At 35.6% G+C, this 23676-nt stretch overlaps 2 protein-coding genes across 6 annotated transcripts in view; both read left to right on the plus strand.

Moving 5' to 3' along the window:
* The first annotated feature begins 111 nt into the window (after positions 1 to 111).
* LOC132916327 (uncharacterized) lies at positions 112 to 5876 on the plus strand. Of its 5 annotated transcripts, none has more exons than XM_060976228.1 (8): positions 112 to 359; positions 392 to 956; positions 1132 to 1333; positions 1405 to 1578; positions 1666 to 1867; positions 1942 to 2137; positions 2407 to 2492; positions 2585 to 5876. In XM_060976228.1, exons 2-8 carry the CDS (start codon positions 927 to 929, stop codon positions 5421 to 5423), a joined length of 3729 nt encoding a protein of 1242 aa, XP_060832211.1. In that variant the 5' UTR covers positions 112 to 359; positions 392 to 926; the 3' UTR covers positions 5424 to 5876. The 5 variants fall into 5 exon arrangements, with proteins under 5 accessions (XP_060832211.1, XP_060832212.1, XP_060832213.1 ...); XM_060976229.1 differs by having other exon boundaries at positions 392 to 814; positions 1121 to 1333; XM_060976230.1 differs by having other exon boundaries at positions 113 to 359; positions 392 to 1048; positions 1121 to 1333.
* A 65-nt stretch (positions 5877 to 5941) lies between these two features.
* Positions 5942 to 23676, plus strand: part of LOC132916337 (UPF0489 protein C5orf22 homolog) — a 335224-nt gene continuing 317489 nt past the window's right edge. Inside the window, exons 1-3 of the mRNA XM_060976250.1 lie at positions 5942 to 6538; positions 6761 to 6906; positions 7913 to 8062. Coding sequence (XP_060832233.1) covers positions 6476 to 6538; positions 6761 to 6906; positions 7913 to 8062 — 359 coding nt within the window. The 5' untranslated portion in view covers positions 5942 to 6475. The remainder of the gene's footprint in view (positions 6539 to 6760; positions 6907 to 7912; positions 8063 to 23676) is intronic.

Genomic DNA, 23676 nt, shown 5'->3' on the forward strand with positions numbered 1-23676 from the left:
CATAGCCGAAGCAATGAACAGAGAGAATTTATCTATGTAAATATTGATTAATTGTCAAATTATCTATTAGCGATAATTATAATCATTTTCTAATTTACATATTTATCTAAATTATCATAACATATCATAATATCAAATAAATCGTTTGCTCTGCTATATGATAAACTTCAATAGGAACAATTACTATTGATATTAATTAATAACAATTTTTCTTATCGAACCATAAGCAAATTGCGTTTGTTATGTAAAATACGAAGATATAAATAGACTAAATAACGAGAGAAAGGGAGGAATATTGTAAAGCTAATTCCGACATCTGGGTGCTATCCAAAAAGGATGGAAATCATACTAGATTAAAGGTTAAAGATTAAAGATTAATTAAAGATTAAAGATTTCTCAATCTGTAATTAGTTTATTAAAATATAGTTATTTGTATCAAGTTTAATTCAATTAAATTTGGGTTTCTTTGTATTCTTGCATGTCTTCTGTATGTTATTTTTTAAACCATTTGTTAATTATCAAGTTTGTTTATCCGAAACTTCTAAGCACGACCAAAGTACTTTAGCAACAACGCAATCTGAAATTCCCCATTCAGCAAAGAAATTTTGATTACAGTTGCAGCAATCAAATTTTGTTTACGTTTATTGTCTTGTTTCAATGGATAGACTATACCAGAGAGGAAATTTCCTCTCTGATTATACTGAAGTTTTTACGGTTTGTCCAGTTTACATAAAGTGATTGGAGAATGGATTAACTTGAGTAACAAATAGGAAAGTAATACTGGTACATCAAAACAGTCTCTATAACATGTCAAGTAGGTATATTTATGTATGACGATTCAACAAAATTTGTAACCTTGTTTTTATCACAAGTAAAAGCCGGCACGCTAAGAATTATACGCGATTATTCAGGTATATCTTGTAGATATGCCCCTAGTAATACATAAAATATTAACAGTGAAGTACATTCATTTAATATATATATTATATGTATGTGATTGAACAAAATGATATAATATTAGAAAATAATTCTAATCTGATTTAAGCAGGTTAATACTATACTAGTATCTACGTAATTTCGTTTAAATAATAAAACTAAATTTCAAACAATATTTTTCTAGTTATGTTACAGGAGAAAATAGAGAAAATGTCTCATATTATTGCACATGATATTGATAAAAAGCCACGGACAAGGGATATTAAAGTGCAAGAAGATATTACATTTTATCAAATGGGATTTTCCCAAAAAATTTTGGATGGATTATCTCTTTGTGGTTTCCAAAGACCTTCACCTATACAATTAAAAGCAATTCCTTTAGGAAGATGTGGTTTTGGTATATAATATTTTCTATTTTATATCTGTATATTTTAAGCTATAAGTTATTAATATATATGTTAACTACAGACTTAATAGTACGTGCCAAATCAGGGACTGGTAAAACTTTAGTATTTTGTATAATATCACTTGAAATGATTGATATAGATATATCATCTGTACAAGTATTAGTACTAGCACCTACTAGAGAAATTGCTGTACAAATTGCACAAGTTTTTTCGTCTGTAGCTTGTGAAATAGAAGGTAAATATATTTCTAAATTTAGTTAAATTTATTTGTTTGATGACTGATAATTGGAGTTATGAAATAAAATTATTTTTTTAATTTCAGGTTTAAAAGTTGAAGTATTTATAGGAGGAACAGCTATAGAAAGTGATAAAAAGAAATTGAATAATTGTCACATAGCTGTTGGTGCCCCAGGTAGAATTAGACATTTAATTGATAAAGAATTCTTAAAAGTTGAAAATGTTAGATTATTTATTCTTGATGAAGCAGACAAATTAATGGAAACCAGTTTTCAGAAAGACATTAAGTTCGTATAATAATGAAATATATTATTGACATTATTAAAGAAATAAAAATATTATTCACAATAAAAATTTTCAGCTATATCTTTTCAAAATTACCACTAAGTAAACAAGTTATAGCATCAAGTGCCACTTATCCGGGAGATTTGGAAATATTTTTACAGGCATATATGTGTTCTCCTGTTTTAGCATCTCCAGATAACAATGAACCAATACTTGTTGGACTTACACAGTTTATAACAGTTGTTCCTTTTCATCCAAATGTTATGAAACAGGTTTGATTTAATTTTCTTGTTTTGTATAATCATACAAATATCAAGTCAGTTCATAAGTTCATGTCCATTTTTATTGCACTTATTATAAAAACACGCAGTGCATAAATTATTATAAAAATAATAAGGAATCGTACTAAATAATGGTAAATATATTGTAAATTCATTTTCATATCTTTTTATTGTTTTATTACAGTTAAAAATATGCATGAACTTATGGACTTGATCTACTATATTAAATGTTATAAAATTATTTTAATACTAAATTTTAGGTTCAAATAAAAGTAGACGAATTAATAAAGATATTTAACAAAATTCCATTCAAACAAAGTTTAGTTTTTTCAAATTATCAATCAAGGTAAGTATATTTTTATAAGTTCTTTTATTTACACTTTTTCAAATAATTAAGCACCATGCATATATATATTTAAAATACACCGTCTTTTACAGAGCCCAATCTGTATGTAACAAAATTAGTGCTATGGGTTTTAAAGCAACATTTTTTGCTGGAAATCAAGATATGAATAAAAGACTTGAGGCCATTAATAAATTAAAGACTTTTAAATGTAAAATAATGGTAACAACTGATTTAACTGCAAGAGGTATAGATGCAGATAACGTAAATTTAGTTATAAACCTTGATTTACCCATAGATGCACCAACATATTTGCATAGAATAGGAAGAGCTGGACGTTATGGATCTTATGGTCTTTCTATAACAATAATTGCAGAAAATGAGTTAGAAACATTAAAAAAATTATTAATGTCCGTTGGAGGTCCAGGTTTTTATGTACTGAAACTTCCTTCTGATTATCCAAATGATATTTGGAATACTTCTAATACAAAATTTGAGAAACTTTACGCAAAATCTGAAAAAGACGAAGATCAACTTGACATTAAGCCTATCACTACAGCTATTAATGAGTTATCTATAAATACTCCTAATATAGAAATACAGAATAATGTAAAGTCAAAAGTTAACGAAACAACAGATAATATAAATAAAGAAGTTACAGAAAATGTGAAAGAAGTAAAAAATAATATAATGAAGTTTTCCTGTTTAAGAAACATGCCTAATTTACAAAATAAAATAAAAGTTAATTCTTTGTTTGTACCATGTATTAATCTGATAGATGAATCTCAATGCATTAAAAAGAAGAAGAAAGAGACTACAATTATGTCGTACAGTGTGTCTAAGCCCAAAATTATACATAGTTTTACATTGGATGCCTCAATCGATAATCCTTCCAGCTGGCAGAAAAACAATGAAAATGTGGTATTTAAAGTTGATTTATCAGATTTACAAGAAGATGATTTATCAAATTCTAATATTGATACGATTATTGAATTTACAAAATATAATTTTGAAAGTAAAAATACAGAAAAATCTTTTCATCATAATTACGTGAATATTAATGTACATTCTGAAGATACCATTTCTAGAAGTATTGTACATAATGAAATGCAGAAACAAGACTCAGAACAGAAAATTCAGAAAAAGAGTGATGTAACTGCTGATACTCTGATAACTATCTCAAATAATGTTCAAAATAGCATAGATGTTTCCGTTTTAGAAGAATTGAATTCTCATCTCAAAGAATATATGAAAGATTCTAATACATTTTGTGATGAATTATGTTCAAATGATGAGGAAATATTATTGAAACAGGCAGTTATTTGGAAAAACAAACTTGATTTTGAAATCAAATTATTAAATAATGCAATGGAAGTAATGAAAGAATCTATACAAAAGTTCATATATCAGAAACACGTTGAAATGCTCAAAGTATTTTATAGAGTACAAAAGAAAGCTCTCTTATGTGTTTATCCAGAAATACGAAATGACGATGAAGTAAATGACACTTATTTATATTTTAGAACTTCTGTAGATGAAAATGTATTAGAACTATATAAAGAAATAGAAAATTTCAAAAGTTCCCATCGAAAATGTGGCAAAAATTTTAATGCATATTTTCCATATCCTGTTGAATTAGATTCATATATGCCAAATCTTATGATCTCCAACACAGACAGAGAAGATTATCTCAATGCATTACGATATTTATATTCAAATCCTTATCCTAGGGAACATTTATTGCAAATAGCAAGTTTTGTGACATTCATTGATGAGCCTAAAAAGTACAATTTAATACAAAAATTAAAAAGTTTAAACAACTCTACAGTTAATGAATTGTTAACAGTCATACAAAGTGAATTATCTAAGAAGGAATCAAATAAAAATGAAAGTAAAGAACAGGAAGATAAATTATTAGAACATTTTGATAGCACAAATCGAGGTGAAAATGTTATTAATTCAAAGGTTGATATTTTACATAAGGCACTAGATAATATTGGAAATATGACTAGTCAAGAAGAAAACGTCTCTCTAAGTGATAATAAATGGGATAAAATGAGTAATAACCATAGTTCTGACAATTCTATATCAACTGATTTAGGTTTGGATGATCTTTTTAAAATACAAAAAGTTACACGTCATGAAAATTGTAACTTGACTAGTAGTACATCAAGTATATTTTCTAGCGAAAATGATACCGTTAAGGAACATAGATTGAATGGAAAAGTATATGCGAAAAATAAATTTCGTAGACGGAAAAAGACTCAGAAACAAGGAGATAATACTGCTAAAGAACAATATATTATCAGATCATCTGATAGTACTGATACATATGAAAAACAATATACGTCACAAACGCAATCAGATTTGTCATCTAGATCAATGACAGATCGGTTAAATTCGTCTTTTACAGAAACAAATTTAAGCAGAAAAAATAGTCAGAATATTCAAGATATATTTAATTGTCAAGAGTCTTATGTAGATAATGAACCACAAAGTTCTGTTTCTGTTCCTAGAATTAACGAACATCGAAAGAATAATTCAAGTAATTTTTCTTCTACACCTTTAACAAAAAATGTTTCACAGAGACATTTAGATAATGAAGTTACAACTGAGAAAATCAATATTTGTAATTTATATCAACAAAAATCAAAGAAGCCTATAAATTCACAATATTATGCTCCTTTTTATAATTATATGCCTAATGTTCCTTATAATCAAGTAGAAGATTATATGTATGTACCTGGACATTTGTCCAGTAATATATTTTCAGAGAATGTATATCATTTTCCTCATTCACCAAGCGATAATCTTAATGAAGTTGAAATTGACCAATTTTTATCATCATTAAGAGAGGAAACAAATCGATTGCATTTAGAACTTTATAAATCAGAAATGCTCCGTAATGCAATGAAAAATTATAATAAAAATTAATAAGATAAAACAATATTATCAATTTATTATCAACATCTGTTGTATATGTGAGACGCGCATGCAATACACGTCTGTATGTGTACGTATTGTATGCGTGGTTGATCAAATTGTGGACTGCGTAATTAAATTTTTTGATAATGAATCTGTGATCAATTAATTGAAAATCATTCTTAAATTAGAAATATATTGTACAAAACACTTAAAATGAACTATATTTATAATATCCTAATAATTGTGGGACGGTATTCGTGTGCAACTCATTTAACATTTGCTAATCCTTGTTTATTAATTGATATATAGTTAATTTCAATAGAAATCACGATAATATCTTATAAAATGTAAAATTTGTTGATTATGAAAATAATATATTTATGATTATTATTTTCGAAAAATGTTTTATAGCTTGTATATAATTATATTGTTTTACAATAAATATGTGAAATACATACTGAAGTAACTGTTTGATATGTTGTACATAAAAGTATTCGTGTGCGTTTTTTTCATTTAATACAAATTAATGTTTTTACAATATATAATCTTTACATAAAAAATAATTCATCATTCTTCGCGGCAAATTAATTTAAATAACATTTGTGTAATTCAACAAAATTATGTTTCTTTTGCAAACTTTAAATTTATTATTACTGATCTTAAATTATACAAAAGAATATTAATAATATGTAATGTTCACAGTACAAAAAATATTAAGTAATTTTATTTATTCGAATGTCATATAGCGATTGTGAGTTAGAGGGATCAGGTTTCTAAGGCGTTTCTTCAAGGGGAACGAGAAGAAAAAAGCCACCTTACGAAACTCGTCTCGTGAGAATTTGGGGTACGCGCTTGTTGTGTCCGTCCTTTATTCGCAAAATAATCGTTTGAGCAGCCCGCCTAGTATATACTTCAGTCGGTTACCACGTGCTTTCGCGTGAAGGAGTCTCTTAATCGTGTTCGTGAATGTCGTATGGTGTTAATTATTAAATATTTCGTAATTATCTTTTTTTGTAGATTGCGTGCGTTCGTTCGTATACGTTTAGTGCTTGGAAAGAAATATGTCATTCTCTAGGAAATACTTCAAACGGATCCCGATTTATGCGGTAGAGAGCCACAATGAAGTGAGTTTATGAATGACCAACGTCTTCCTAGTTTGTTTACATCGCAACTTATTCTGTCCAAATTTCCTTGTTAGCACACCAGAGGCGCTACAAGCGTTTCAACTACCAATGACGAATTGGTCACGTGATCAAAGGCGTTGGAAATTAAAATCGTGCGATGTTAAATTTAAACGATGATACAAAATTCGAATTTTTTTGTGAAATTTTGCATTGTTTTATTAGGTGCTACCATTCATTTATCGGTGTTTGGGGTCGAGACACCTTCCGTTCGAAGGAAACGCGTTCGTGCATTTAGATTCGCATCCTGACATGCTTATACCGAAAACGATGTTGGCGAACACTGTATGGGATAAAAATCAATTGTTTAGGTATTTTAGATTTTTTATTGTTATTGATAATAAGCTTTATTTTATTATTGAATAGAAGCTGTTAAGAAAATTTAATTACTTCTTAAATATACTTTCTTATATATTCATTATAACGAACCTATTTTTTATTCTTTTTATTATCAATATTTGCATATTTCTTTCATTTAATGTATTATATCTTAATATATAAATAAAGTAAATATGCATAAAAGCGGAGCTACCCTCATTTCGATAATTTTTTAATGTGTTCTTAAGGTCACCAACCTGAAGATTTTAATGATAATGGTAAATCGAATGTGTGGAATTAAAATAACCTCATTCTGAAAAAAATTTAGTCTAACTCAAACTCATTTCTGATTAAATTAAAATTAGATGTGGGTTAGATTAGGTTTTGTTGTTAATTTTGTTGTATTTTGTTGTCGTTCGTTGTTATCAGTAATCGAAATTAATGTAAAATATTTGGATATAACGATATGTTCTGTATTAATTGTCAATCATCTTTTTTCGAGTTCTTTCTCGATTCCAGTAAGAAAAGTAAATAATTAAGGAATCTGGTTAACTACATTATATTAAATGCAAATAATGCGTGGAAAATTATATACTTTTGAGTAAACTCTTTTTTAATAATAACTCTTTCATAAAGCGACCCCAATTAAAACTTTCATAACACTACTCAGGATGATGACAACATATATATTAAAAGATTATCGAAATTAGGGATAGGCCTTTTTTATAAATATTTACCATAAACAAATACAAACAAATACATCCAAAAATATTTTGGACGACGTATCGCGTTAAACAATTTAAATATAAAAAGAAGATCGAGTAGGACGCTATATTAAAAAAAATCTGTACGTAGGAGGGATTTTCAATTTCAATAATTTTTGAAAAAATAGGTTCGTAAAATCATTCTTGAAATTAATTTTTACATTAAAAAAATTATTTTTTTATTTCTAAATTTTAACCATTTATGAGATACTAAAGTATATATCTTTACCAATAGTGAAATTAGCATCGAAAATTGGATGTTGCCTGCTGCATATGCCGGTCACTTTAAGCACCTGATCTGGGTCAAACCACCGTGGGCGAATCAAATGGTCGATGGCGTGATAACCTTCTTCATCGGCAAGCATAAGGACAACGGATCAATAAGGTAAGTTCTCATCGCATTATTTTATTTTTATTGCGTGTCAAACTGAATCGTGGTTGTAAACGCACCATAAGAAACTTCGATGCTATAATGGATGTTAATCATTACTTTGCATTTCTACATTGTGTAAACACACGAGTGCAAGCAATATATGTGCAATGATCATTTAATGCATATTTTTATTGATATCTATACATTATATCACATGCTAGTAGAAAATAAGCATTTTCGGATATTGAAATATGAAACTTGTGGACAGCCTTTAAAAATATATGGTATTTATAATTATAAACGATAAAGATATGAAAACTTCTAATAAAATTACTAACCCTCCATAGGAAAATTGCATCGTTGACGAGCCAGGCAAAATTTCATCCTTGGATTTCTATTCTTTATAAAAACTCTGTTCTTATTTGCAAATATCTTTTTAACATTTGATTGCGAAGATATTGATAATTGTTCGAGAATCTTTTCAGGTTTATCGAAAACTTAGAATAATGAAACAAAAGTAGGCTTAGATAATAATATAAATTACCTAGTTTGCCTATGGACGGTTAATAAAGAAAAATGGAACTGAAAAGGAGAAAGTGAGACGTTTCGATAATTTAACACGATATTTTTATTTTACAACATGTAAAATAAGAATAACTATAGACCCATGACGAATCGTAAATTATATTTTCTGAAGGCGTGCCAGTTTGATTTTTTAATTACATTGTGCACGTGTCGTCTGATGCGTTTAGGATAACATGCGAAGCCATTCGTACATTGCGCAGAGATTAAGTTCCAGATAAAACAGACATTCACGATGCGCTCATCGTTTGGACCGAGAATTATTTTTCACTTCGTAAAAGCGAGCGAGGGTTAAGTGCCTGCTCTTGTGCCGATTAACATATATGAACATGCCACTTCGTATACATTTAGGATAGCTGTAGCATAATATTACATGTGTCCTCTCGTACTGAGACAAGCATCAGAAAATTGTCGACAGGTGGTACCAGTTTTGTTACCAAACGTTGCATCTTATTATCGCCGTTGCGTGATCTCAGTTTACGTGATAACTTGTTGTCGAATAGTAAAATGGTATAATTAATTAAAACATTATAATCAACACTGTACAAGTATGTAAAATGAATCTGTTACCGGTGATAGAAAACAATGAATGTGAAAAATTTCATTTTGACTGAGATATCGTGCTTACTGAACGAATCACGCTAGTCTTGTATATTAGTATTCTTTGGTTGAGTTTTCAAGGAAATAATTTCTTTAAAATTTCTTTAAAATACAAAAGCTGTTTCTATACAAAGCTAGGTTAGGTTAGTAATAGTCAGTAGTTAGCGTCAAAATGCTATGAATGAAAACGATAAAATTTGAGATGTATATTAAACGATTTCGTATTACATTTAAATTATATATATATCGTCGTTTTAGAGAAAGTTGTTTTAACATTTTTCATGCTCGATTAATTATCGCAGATATTCATTACGGCAATATTGTTGCAATATCGGGCAAGTATTAGATTTGATTATTTTTATGACAAAAGTTACATAATTATTAACTGAAACATGTTCAATGAAACAAGGGTGTGACGCAGCGACGAAAGACATAACAGGACGGTAATGCACATAAAATACTATAAGGTTTGAGAATGATTCATGAAGTATGTATATAGTGGTTTTATTGTTCTGTCGTGGTTCTTTGTGCGCGCGTTATTCAACGATATGAATGATTGCTTCTCTGTTATGAACATGAGGTCTAATGCAGATATTTAAACTCGTATGTTACATCTATAAAGACGTAACATCGTATTTTATAACTTGATCACGGTGTAATTATATTCTGACCATAACGCGATACGTTCAATTAGCTGGGTAATTTCGTTTTAAATTACTACGACTAACACGACCATCTAAATCAATGGTAACGGGCTTGTCAGCTCCTACGTGATATATCTTGATTTAAATCATGATCACTGACCTTTTACGAATATGACGCTCAAAAGAGTATTGTACATAGTATTACTCATCAACTTCGATAAGTATTTAATAAATTTCGAAATACTTGACACGAATTTTGGTAAATTAGTCGGTATTTTCAATACCGTCTTTTTTTAATTTCTCCTTTTTAATTACTGTCCATTTCTTTTTAAATTCTAATTTCATCGTATGTAAGTGGTCGAATATAATTTTGTTGTATTACTTACATCGATCGATACATTTCTCCGGAAGAGAAATCGAAATATTACTTTCACAGATTCACATAAATAAAAATATATTTCCATCCGCTTCCTAGATACATTAAACTTGTAATAAATGTTATAAAAGGCTGTGTTTCTTATATCCTGCACACGATATCCTGATGTAATCAAATTTTCAAGCAATGATCCCGCAAAATCTGATATATCGATTCTTTATCCATACACCTATGATCTCGTCGCGAAAATAAGTATCGACTTGAATCAATTCTGGTGAACACCGCGAAAGTCTTGAATATCGGTTTACATGGTTCGCGGAAGGTGGTAGACACGCGTCGCGATGAAAAGTCGTCACAGTCGGTTAATCCACGATGGAAGGGGTAAAACTTGGTTGACAAGACACGAGGGTGAGCGCGGGGCTGACCGAGGAGTGGTAAAAGGAAAAAGGCAGGTAAAGTAGCAAAGGGAAGCCGACACGGTGCGCCGTGGCGATATCTGCCAAGAAACTGGTGGCCGTGATGTAGCGCTCCGCTGGGACTTGAGTTATGTTTCTCGAATTACCGTGGATATATGTCCGTGTACCGTGAGTGAAGCACGCGAATTATGCCGTTGTCAAGACTTCTTCGTGCTCTCCGTGTGCTTCCATTCATTCCTTATCCGATGAATATTTTGATTACGTCGATTCCATTGCCCCCTGTGACTATCTGGAATTCTAGCTAGCTATGCACCTAGATTGGAAGAGACGTTCGCAATTGTAACGTTTTAAATACTTGTCAGACGCTTAACGATTCGAGGAATCGGGTACATACAATTAAACCGACCGCAGAATTATTTCTAGTCTTCTCATTCTGGTTATCTCCGAGCGATGAGTATCTTGGTCGTATTCTCGATTTATAGTCCGGTGTATAAACAAAATGAAATATTTTCATATTTTAACGTATATATATACTCTAGACTTGCCACGTGCAAATGGTAATCTTCTTAATTTTTACATTCGAACGTACATACATATATATACATATATATACTTCTCTGGGACAATTTGTATTTTTACATTTGATCGAGTTGGCGGGGAGAACTGTCGAGCACAAGCTAGCAGAGAGGAAAAGTTTATATCTGATCGTTTTATATGAAACAAGAAAAGTTCACCCTTGATTAGACTTTAAACGCGTAAAACGTGTAGTAGCGTCTTGGGTCATTAACTGTACGTGTAACCATTAAAGTGAATTACGACGGATACAATAATTTGCCAGTTACTAATAATTGCCTCCTCGTATGATCAGGATACCGTGGGTAGAATATCTTCTTGATAAAATCTAAAATACGACGGCATCGACCGCTTTTCGTCGAAGTTATACATATGTAATCGCGCGTACCCACGCGCAGGTGTCGATCGAAAGCGGATCGATTTGCATTGACAATCCACAGGATGCACGATTTTCTAACTTTTTCGATGTTCTGAATGTATTTTCTTTTTTTTCAATGACTTACATTACTGGATACGCGTAACAACTGATTTTCCTTTGATAGGGGATTATCACAACACGATACCATTATTAAGATAAAATAGGATGGACATTTTTTAATCGAAACAACGCATTGGGGACTGGCATTCTTCGACGCGTGGATTCCGATGAGAATGCTCGTGCTTGGATTTGGAATTACGTGGCTTTTACGTCAGGCTAATTACTGGAATCGCTAGCTCGCCGCAGACTCGATGAATTTGGCTGTACATTGGACATCTATTTCTATTTTGACTTTGTAGCACGAGAGTATTATTTAAATTATTCTTCGATCAAACGCAATTTTCATTGTTCGGATTAAAGAGTGGAATTTAAATTGTATATCGTATATTGTTATCTGGTTATCTAGTTATTTGGTAAAATGAGATTTACACATCTTCGATGGTAGAAAGAAATTTTTCTCAACCTCCACGTGTTTTCGTTTTCCATTCGCCTTGATTCGCCGGTGACTCTCTTTTTCGTTGTCGTCAAGGAAAGGCTCAAGAAGCTTGGTTGTGGGGGGATCGCGACAATGGACAATGGCGCAATAATCTACAATAGAGATCCGCTTGGAGATTCCGTGTCGAATGAATAGGGTCCCTAGGACAATCATCTCGTAAACTCGGTTTCTTTGCACGCCCCTCCCCTATCGTTCCGCGGCGTGTGTTCTTTCGTTCCATATTTCACGTTTTGTAGTTCTGCAGATGCAAGAATCACCTACTTATGCGAAGTTGTTCTAACTAAGGAAGTTCCCTCCCTGTGTTCCATCCTGGGCAACGTGACCTACGCTACTTCGCGTCTGCTTACCGTAGTTCGATCACCCAGCCAGTTGCTTTCGTTGTTCGATGTCGATAATGAAAAGCATGCGTAGCATCTAGCTAACAAATTACGCTAATTTACAGAACACCGAGCGTTTTTCGTTCTACCGGGGAAAGTTTAATTTAACTTGTTTGGGCTATTACGCGTAATCGTTTTCTTCGATCGCACGCGTTACAACACGCAAGATTTTCTCTGAACAAACGCTATCAAACCTCTCTTAGAGAGATTCCAGGCTATCTTCAGATAACGATACTCCTTTGGAATTCGCGGAATGTGATTCGCACGAAAACGCTTACGTAATTGGGACCTTTCTGTTCTTTTACGTCCGGTACCACGACCACAGAGATCTCAAGCATTCCTCGAATTTCTGGAAAAACAGCACCGATGTCACGGAATACGCGATCGACCTAATGTGTCCCCATACCTAGTACATAGGAGTAAATACCTGCCGTGACTGAGAGACCCCGCGTCTCGGTTCTTTGAATACCGGTATGGTAGAAGCACGTCGAGATTTTCACTCGGTGTCTTAATCGCATAACTTGTTCCCGGTAATGCAAGCGAGGCTTATATTTCCTGCCTTTTTTCACCGAGAACGTTTATCAACACATTAGAAACGCGAGCTGGAGGAAAGTTCACGGGTTGTAGAGCACAAATTGCTCTACGCTTCGAAGTTCGAACGACTGTCTTTGTCGAACTCCTCAACGAAACGTTGACCGCTGCATTAATTACAAATTGCGTCTGTTATGCGAATAATTCTTTACGGAAACGTTCAAATTCACGCGTGAAATTGGTTCTAATTAAATTTTCCACCCTTTTCTTCCGATTGTTGCTCGAATATTTATCGCGCAAGTATTTTTACTCGCGTGGAATTTCAACTTTTCTTCCCTCGAAGAATGTGAAAATCGGTCGTATCGTGCTTCCTATCCGTTAATGTAGACTTTTCAGTCATTCTTACATGATATTACGATTAGTTAGGAACTTTCATTTTCTAGTGTTTTCCATAGTGCTTTCCAAACTTTAGCGCGCTTATAAATTTCTTCATAAAGATTCGTAAATGTATGTTTGAAGAAAGGGAGTTCGATCTCTTCTTTGTTAAGTTAGTAAAATTCTATGACTTCATTTTCGTATAAATCTATGATGTATCGAACTATGATAACTCGATCGAGGATTTCATACAAAAAACCATCTTTCAAAGTTTCTATCTTTTTTCATAATAGCGAAAAGATACGCGAGCATTAATTAATTTAATTTCTATTCGATACATTTCGATTACTTTAAACAAAATATTCATCGCTACATTTTCCGTAATTTTTGTGAATGTATCTGTAATTATATCGCAGAAGGAGTACGTGCCTAGGTACGTAATTAAATCACAAAGTTGTGAATTTCGCGATAAAAGTTTTTATATAGTCGGTTAATTTTCACTTGACCGTAAACCAACACGTAGATTACTTTTTATCATTTTTAACGATTCGTGTATCATCGTTATTATCTAAATTATTGAAAAATTTCACAATAATCGACTTGTTCGAATTGTTTTATACAAAAATTGAAGAAATACTATGCTTTAAATAAATTTATTGTCTTCGATTAAAAACAGTAGATATTTTCATGTATATCGAAATATTTTAAATAACAAAGTCCCTAGATATACAAAGCTTACACATTGAAAAAAATCGAATTAATTCCATCGTGTCTGCCATCCGTCCTTCTTACATACCCCTGTACATAAACCCGGTGAATTAAATTTCATTATATCGCGCTTTTCGAATAACAATAAACGCAGCTGCTAATTGAAATCCCTTTCGTCGATTCTCTTTTGCACGCTTTGCTCGTCGATCTTATCCAATTTTTACGTCCGTGGTTGTTGCGAAAGCGAACGTCGAACATTTTTACAGCTGACGCGAGAAGCTATCGGTTTCAACGAAGGTCGCGTGCAATTAACATAAACGCTTCGTGCAACCTGAAGGCGTGACGTCGCAGATCCGAGTCGATAACGCATCGTGACTGCATCAGGCTACATCTGCACGTGCATCGCGTGTACCGCGCGGTGAATTTGTTCCGTGAGGTCGCGGGATTCCTAGGTGAACGCTAGAGAGACTGGTGTCGTCCAATTGGTAGCCTTGATTTCTATGGCATCCAATGGTCGACGATGGTACACTTTCCAGGAAGAGGTGGCCCAACTATCGCCGCGCCGCCAGAGTAGGAGGACAGAGGTTGCTCGAGGTGGGAGAAATCCTAGTGGATGGTGAACGCAATCGTCAGCCATCGAGACTCTTTTTTCCTATTGTCATTACGCGCATTGTATATCGTCATCGACCACTGCCAAAGTAGAATAGGTATTAGGTATAATTTTTCGTTTTTCCATTGTTTTCTACGACGCCCCAATATAGGTTTGCATGTTAGAATCGTAGGTCAAAAATGTACATCTCTTAACAGGGTAAAGGATAATTCTATGTGTAGTTATCAGCGTGTGTTATCGAATAATTCTCGTCGTAGATTTACGAGAGGTATTATTTCAGTAGGCCGTTATCTTAATATCTTCTCTTGGTATCTTAATTTTCAAAGTTGGCTTCTATTAGCTACAGATTCTATTTCAATTTCTTTCCATCATTCCGAGCTACTAATTTCACGGCCACTAGAGATCCCTTTTATCCAGTCGTCTTCCACGATACAACGCGGTACGCGATGTCGAGTTTCGAGGAAGTTATCGCTCATTTACGAATAGAAATGAATTCACCGTGGATTCGATCAGCATACGATCGTGGTATCCCTATCTGATGGCTTATCGCGATCCAATTATTTCCCATAGCGGTTACTATCTGATTCCATGGTGCGGTCGATCCATCATCATTAATGCCGGTGAATGAAAGCGTACAAGTATATTTTGAGGAATGGAAGGGCAATAGGTCGGGGCAATAGAAACACCTATACCCCAGGTGCAGCAGGTCCGGTGTAATCGGCGCGAAGAAATAAAAGGGTGTTGGTTTAAAGAGTGGTGCACGAGGTGATGGCAGGTCAGGGCCGAGAAGGTAGCACAGGAACGTGTCTCAAGTCGCAGGAGCGTGGGCGCCAGTTGGCATATCACGATCGTCGTCAGGTTGCTCTACACATATCGCCGGTTCTTGGTGAAAAGAACAAAAGGGGCCGCCACCGACGTGGACCAATCGCGAGCATGGTCGCGGCACGACTCGACCCCGAGGAATTAGTAGCATCGACCTCGCAAGGGGATCGGTTCCTAGGGATCTCGATCCTCCTACTCCTCCCTTCTCCGTCGTGGTCGCTCGTTGCTTCTTCCCCGTCGATTGATTCGTCGTGGTTGCCTCCTAATTGATCGTTAGCCGCGTAACACCAAGGCGGCTACGTGGTTGCCTGGAAATGTTCCCGATCGGTTCTCGAACGAGAGCTCGCACACACGGATCGATCCGTACGTGGGATCTTGGAACGTTTCTCGGTGGTAGTTACGTGCGAACTCGCGGTTAATTGCGATTGCACGATATGATTGAGGGCGAGAGATCTGTGGAGGACTTGTAGAGGATTGTAATATAGAATAACGAGAACTTGCTGTTCCAACTTGTTAAATATATTTTAAAGAATAAATAAATTAATAAATATAAATATTGTCGAGAGACGCTTGTACAAACATATTCGCTAAGACATTGTATGATTGCTGGCTGATAACTCGTAGATAATTCGTAGATACCGATTCGCTCGCGATCACTTCCGTTTATTTATACTGGGCGGGGGAGAGTCGAAAAATTCAAATTCGTCTTTGTTGCACGTAGCAGCGACATTCTTTTGCCCGGAGATTATTTATTATTACATTTATTGGAATACAACGATATTTCACGCATAGGCATAATACCCTTACACAGGCACCCACACAGGCATTTGAACAGGACACTTACACGGGTCATACTCGTTATTGTATAGAGAGTGGGGCTCAAAGTATTTAAGGGATCATGGGTCACTACCCAAGTCTAGTCTGAGAGTAACTGGCCAACAATCAACAATTCTTGTATACGTTGTTAATTATATCACTCGCTTATATACGTCAGGTTCTGTAGTTATGTTTAATAAACATCACTGAATATTATTTCAACACAAACATTGTGTCTTCCAAAGATTATTAATCTTAACTTCAAGATTAAATTCTAACGATCTTGATACTCCGAGGCAAAACAACATGATTTGAATTGTCTTCTACTCATGTGCCGCTATGATCTTATCGCGATACGCGTGCGTGTGCGCGCGAACAAATAAATCTTTTGTCTAAACACTCGGCTAGACTTGAATAGCTTCGGCGATGTTAGGAAGGCGAGATGTTCGAGCGTTGCTTCTAATTGATTCTACGATTGGCATACGAATGGGTAGAGCATTACACGCGCGTCGTAGAATGTCTACGCATCGTTGGACATTCAGAATGGCAAAGTTGTGACAAAGGTCGAGTTTGTTCGTTGCACTTCATGGTCCGGTTTCGTTGGAATTTAGCGGGTACGCGGCCGTACTTAGGCTGTCTGTCTCGTTGCGAGATCACGGTTGAAAAACTTGACTGGAAAGAAAACTTTGCCGCGGTAACTTGAATGACAATTAGAGCAGGATCGGATGGAATTTAGGCCGCCTGGTCCGATCAGGCACGCACGCTTAGCCGGAAGCCTATTAAGCTGGAATTTCATAATGGGGGAGTGCCTGTTGACTATAGTTTCCATGGGTTATGCAACTTTCGCTCGTTACGGCGAACAATCGGCTTTCCTTCGGACGCGTATCTGGATTATCCATTCATCCATGTTTTGCTATTAAAATTATTCTATTTATCTAAATCTAAAATTAAAACAAATCTAATCAAAACATCGTAAACGCAAGTTTATGCATTTTATATATTTTTTAATGTTTCAACGTAGCGCTTAGACGATAGAAGAAATTGAATATAAAAAGGGTAGAAAATCCAACTTGATTTTCCTATTTTCAATTTTAATTAGGATTAAATAAAATGTTTTTCTATCAGATTACATGAAAAAACGAAACGAGCGTACACGCCAGAATTCTTCGTATTGAATTATACGTATATGGAAACGAGCGAGAAGTTGATTTCAAAATGCAACAAATAATTATGCATAATCAACGTTGGCGGATGTGTGCGTACGAGAGAAAGGGGAGTCCGATGTCTGATTTTTTCGAGTCCAGAGCAGATGTTTGTTAAGTAGAGTGCCGTATACGATACACGTAACTTTGGTAAATGTAATTCCAAGAAATTACAGATACGTTTAACGCGAACAATAATGCATAAGGTCTCGTTGCCATGAGCATTGCGCGACCGGGGCCTCGCGTTTCCTCCCCCAATTACATTCGATTCTTGGTATTACATACGTTCGCATGACTCGTTTTTAGATTCCTCAACAGAGATACGTGTATTGCCGGGAGGTCCGATCTGGATGATGATGATTATGATGATGATGATGAAGATGATGATGATGGAGATGGTGATGGAAATTGCGATCGTGACGGACGGTAAATACGTACATCTGTCCCTGAATCCCGAAGTGTAGTGTGTAGAATTAAGTTGTGTTTACGGTGTGAATGATACCTTAGCAACTATAAAGGATACTGGCATATACCCGAAAAAAGTGCTACGCGAAATAAGCAGCTGGTGTAATTGCAGTTACGGAAAGGATATAATTGCGATGGGAAATACCATAGAGCGTGTTACGTTACAGGCCATATATACGACTTGCGAAATTTTTCATCTTCACGCGTGTTTCTCCTTCAATTTCTCAACTCGAAGTTTCAAAGCTAAAAACCGATAATATCTAGAGAAGAAATTTCGTTATTTCGTTACAGTTTCACTCGCTCGTAACGCACGAAACCAGTAAACTTATCGTAAAACACGCTCAAGTATCGCGTTCGTTGCATATTTCTATATCTTTCGTTTCAAACGTTAACGGCAGACGGGAATGTCTCCCAGCGAACAATCCGAGAAACAAACATTCGTCTTGCCCGTACCAGTTTCTTAGTCCGTGATGTAATAAGATGGAATATTTTAAGACATCGATCAAACCGTGCTATCGTTTCCTGTTTAATATTTCTTTTGCGAGAGAAAAAAGCGAAATAAAAGAAAGAAATTCCATCGTTTATCGATGCATACGTGCAGTCTCGATTATCCGTATCAGCCCGGTGGATTCAAAGCCGAGCTATACGCAATTGAAATACGAAGACAGCTGTATTGCATTTACCGTCAATAGAGCCGCGCTAGTATTATGGCAGATCAAAATCATACAGAGAACCGTATTCACGTATATCGTTCGACCGGCTGTGTGTTTCACAGACCTCTGAATGATTACGGGTAATGCCCGACCGATTCCATACTCGATATTCGATAAAAAATAAGAGCAAAATATCTCACGTGGCTTGTCTGGACACTGGCGATTCGTTGAATGCACGCTCGAGAATGTCACGTTACAACGAGTTTACTATCTGACTTCGAACGAGGTCGCCTTGTCAGAAGCAGCCTTGCAAGGCTGATACCGCGTCAACCTCGTACCTACGCGGAGAGAACGGTTATTTTAGCCCGCCTCTAGAAAAATTGCTTCCCACTAGAGCAGCACGCGAGACTAGCGCGAACAGGAGAGAGAGAAAATGCATGGCATTCGAATTGCGGCTGCGCTCGCGAACGCACAATGTTCGAAGGAGGCCGGACAACCCTGCGTTTTTATATTTCTTCGCGTAGTATGGAGCAACGTATATCGATGGTTCTCGTTCACGCTCATGCGGTTACCAATAGTCACGATCGGTCCATATTTAAATACCAGACGGCCGTATTAAACCTCGACTCTATTATTTCATCAACCAGATGCGTAATAAAACTGGCTGTCGAGTAGTAACAGCTTGGAACTGAAATGCACCGTTGTGCAATCTCGTTGTTCCTCTTGGTACATCATAAATCTGAAAGCCCAGCTGTTCGTAGTCTATCAGAAGTAATCGTTTCGATTTAACACGCGATACCGAACAAAACTGTTCGTTACTATCAAATTCTCTGTCAGTAGGCATACAATCGTACATTTCGACTTTCTTATATCCTACAATACGTATTACCTGTATCGGACCAACGTCATTCCTGAAAAAGCATCTTGTTCGAATCGACCACTTCATATTTTTCTCTGGCGTTATATTTACACAAGGAATCGATGTTTCCACCGGATCTAAAAGGGGTTTTCAGCTATAGCGAGCCACGTTCCTCGGTGACGAAATTATACGGCGGATTATCTGGTCGTCTCGTTGTCGGCACGGCACTGAAAGCGAACGTACGCTTGGTTTTTGATCTTACCGCGACGATTTGTACCCGCGATCCACGTAAGAAGAACGTGCCCCGTTCTCTTGGCCTGGCGAAGGGGAAGTGTCCTCTCTCCTCCTATCTCTCTTTCCACCGCTTTTTCTCCGTTCCACGAGAAGAGAAGAGAAAAGAGGAGAGAAGAGAAGCGGAGGGAAGAGAAGAGAAGAGAAGAGAAGAGGAGTCCGTGGGTAAGATCCGCTGCCGTCTCTCAACCGTTGACAAATAGTCGTCGTGGTCTTTTCCACGTATAGAGTATACGCGCAGCCTTCTGGTGCGCGGTTATACGCGGCCTGGCTCCCGCCATGGGCTTTCGCGATTTCTTTTTCACCCTCGTGCGTTTCACCATGCGCATAATTGCCGGTGGGTGTCTCGCGTGAAATGCAGCTGCGCGCATGCACATTCAGACGTCTGTCAAGACACCGGGGACGTTCGTGCGTAGGCAGCCGATGCCACGACGCCGGGGATAAGATCGGCCCCGAGGCCCGGTGATCCTACCGTTTTTTCTTTCTTTTTTTCCTCTTCTTCTCTTTTCCTTTCTTTTCTCGATCTCCGATCGGATCGCAGGAAGAAAGATACCGGTCGAATTGTAAATTCATAATTTCCTCGAGTATCGCGTTTCTTCTTAACTCCTCCCGTAATCAGTCCAAACTCAAGAGAATTTCGTAAGCGTGTCGCCACGAATTATAGCCGCCTCGTGTGTCATCGTGCGTCGCGTTATAGTATTCGATGTTTCTTCGTTTTCTTTCCTTCGCGTCAGGGTGGCTTCTGTGAATACAAATGAATTTCTTATGAAGGGCGAAGATAAGATTCATCGTGATAAGTACGTTGGTAGATATCGGTTTATCGTTTTCGATCATATCGTTTCTTACGATGTTTATCTGTAATACCGTGACACGCTATATGCGTCCTGTTAAAAAATGCGTTTCGGTATTGGTATCCTCGCGTCTGAGTTTGCGTGCAGTCCTCTACTTTACTCGATAAAGTCCGTACCAAGGTATGCTACGTGTAGCTCCTAGCTACGTTTTCAGCTTTTATCAATTCGTTCGTAGAAATGTTTTAATACATAAAACTTAAATGATATAATTTTATGATTCTTCTATTGACTATACTTACTAAGGATTGCCGCTAAATACAAGAGAGATCAAGTGATGTATTGTCATCAATGATTGGCGCACATCGTACTCAATAAAGATTGCACAAGACTGCATTCAATAAGGATTGCTCTATCTTATTAAAGAATAATCGACTTGGGCTCGAAAATACCGTACAACACTTGTCGGTAACTAAGAGCTATTCTACATTAAGCAGCATTATTAGATAATGGGTGACTGTACACTGTGTACTTTTCAACAGAGGTTACTATTAATTTCTGTGTCTTCAATTTTTACAAGTGTTGGAATTTTGCCTTGTATCACTCCAATTACTTCTTGGATGGCGTATATTGTAGGGTCAATCAGTAGCCATTGATCGTCATTCTGAAATTTATGTGATCGTTATTACTACGTGACTACCACTACGTTTCTACGATTTCTCTTCTGATCAGTATTGGGAAATAATTTATCAGCCCACGAGCTTTCCTTCGGCAATACCATTAATAAATTATACTTCTCAGAATATCTCACTGTGCCAGTAATGAAATTGATATGTGATTTCTCTGTATGTACGATCCTCCTTTTCGAACGCGCTGTTAAGAGGCCAGCCATTCGCAAGATTTATTCATTAATGTTTGCTACAAAGATGTACAAGAAGCAAGAGCACATCGTTGATAGAGCGAAGGTGTCATAATTCATCAGACTATATCCGGGTGTTTAGATTTGGCGTAAGGCATGTAGTCGACGGTGGTGGTACTTGGTTCGCACTAACTCGGCTATACGATAAATTCCGGCTGGCTTTGGATGACGTATAGCCGTCCTCTCGTTGCGAGTGTATTAGGCCATGTTGTAAATCTCGAATTCTTTCTGGCGTTGCACGTGAAATAAGGGGAAAACTGCAACGTGTTAGCAAAAGGAACAGCGTCGGGTATGAGACGCACGCAAGAAAACAAAAATGAGTTAACGAAAGGGGAAACAGAGATGAGGAGAGAAAATGTAAAGGAGAGAGTGAGAGTTTCGTCTAACGCAAAGCTCTTCGAGCAAAGGATGATGGATTGGTAGCTTATTCGGTGCCCTTCTATAACAATCTCGTAATTTTGGGGCTGCGTAATTTTACAAGCAACGAGTCTGTGCACAAAAGTACGAGATTCATAATGCTGTCACTATGAAGTGGCTTCCCGTTTTTCCCTTTTACCAATGGACAAACTTCGTAATGTTCTCTAGCGAGATTCCATGAAATCTCTGTAGAAGTTTAGAGTGAATCCATTAGCGGGTGACAGCACGCGAAATTAAACGTGCCGAGGGTTAACGCTATTAGGAGATACGAGAAGATTTATATTTTTGTGGTAGGCTTGGTTTTCACGTTCCTATCAGGCAAAATGATCGTTTGATTTATCGGAAAGTGTGAAATCGCTTGAACGACTTGGTCTGTGTATCATTTCGTTTCTTCATCTTCGCGTGGATAGCAAAGTTTTGTGCTATTTTTAAAAATACTATTGTTCCTCGTATATAGATTGCAACTATTTGCGAGTACTAACATTTTTATAAATAATAATTAATGGCGATTCGTTCCATTCTTCCTATATAAAATATAGGTATTACAATGAGCGCTCTACTTCGCATATTTTATATACCCTTACATATTATTATACATTTTTATATATTTTTGCATTTCCATATGTGTAATAATTATCTATTTGTTAAATGGTAGACAAATTACTTTCAGGATTCCAATAATAATCCGAGCAATTATATTTAAATTTTTGAATTTTTAAGGTACTACTTGATCTAAGATCCATTAAATCAACTCGCTTCAATTAAAGATTTTATAAATGCAACGACCAGGGTAACGATTGTTATAATTAGCACTCGAACTATATGAAGTTTGAATCTTATATTACTTTGTATATGATAACCATATATATGTAAGATCGTAAATCTCGGGATAATTCAGGGGATCGATTCTGAAGTCTAAAAATCGAGATTTATTGTGAAAGTAATTAAATAAAATACAGAAGTAAACAACGATTGATATCGATTTATAACAATAAATAACAATAAATTACATAAACGATAAATAACAAATCCTGTGTAATGTTTACCTGGAAATCGAGAATCGATTTTCAACGTCCTGAGCTGTCGATCTTCCTCCGTTAATTCTCAATATTTTAAATAATTATTCTGTGATCTTGTCTATCTCTGATGTTGCTCTCTATCCGTCCGTTTGGGAAATGAGTGTCTCTCAAAATGGTTGTCCGTGAAACAAAAGAGGGTCGCTCTGTCCGTGGGACAAAGAAAGTCGCGCTGTCCGTAAAACAAAAAGATTCCTTATCCCACGTGAACTTTAGGAAGAAGTTCAAGTTAGAAACTTGAGTCTTGGAATTAACTTTGGTTTTAGAATACGTGTTGAACCTAATCCCATCCTTATGTCTGTAACGCGAGCTACGTTTAGAATGACGAAGTTGACACAAGGTATTTTCTCTAATCTTTCACCGTAGGATTCATTCCAGCTTGTGTCTTCTGCGCATATGCTCCCTATTTAGTTCGTAATTAATTATGAAAGATGCGTGTAATATTTGTTTCTGCGCAAGACTTAGGTATATTGTACGTTTAGAGGGGACAAGTCTTTAAAGTCTAAACTTACATCCTATTCATCAATTGATATTATTAGAACTATCGCCAAC

This window comes from Bombus pascuorum, chromosome 2 (assembly GCF_905332965.1).
Source record: "Bombus pascuorum chromosome 2, iyBomPasc1.1, whole genome shotgun sequence".
Classification (NCBI taxonomy): Eukaryota; Metazoa; Arthropoda; class Insecta; order Hymenoptera; family Apidae; genus Bombus; species Bombus pascuorum.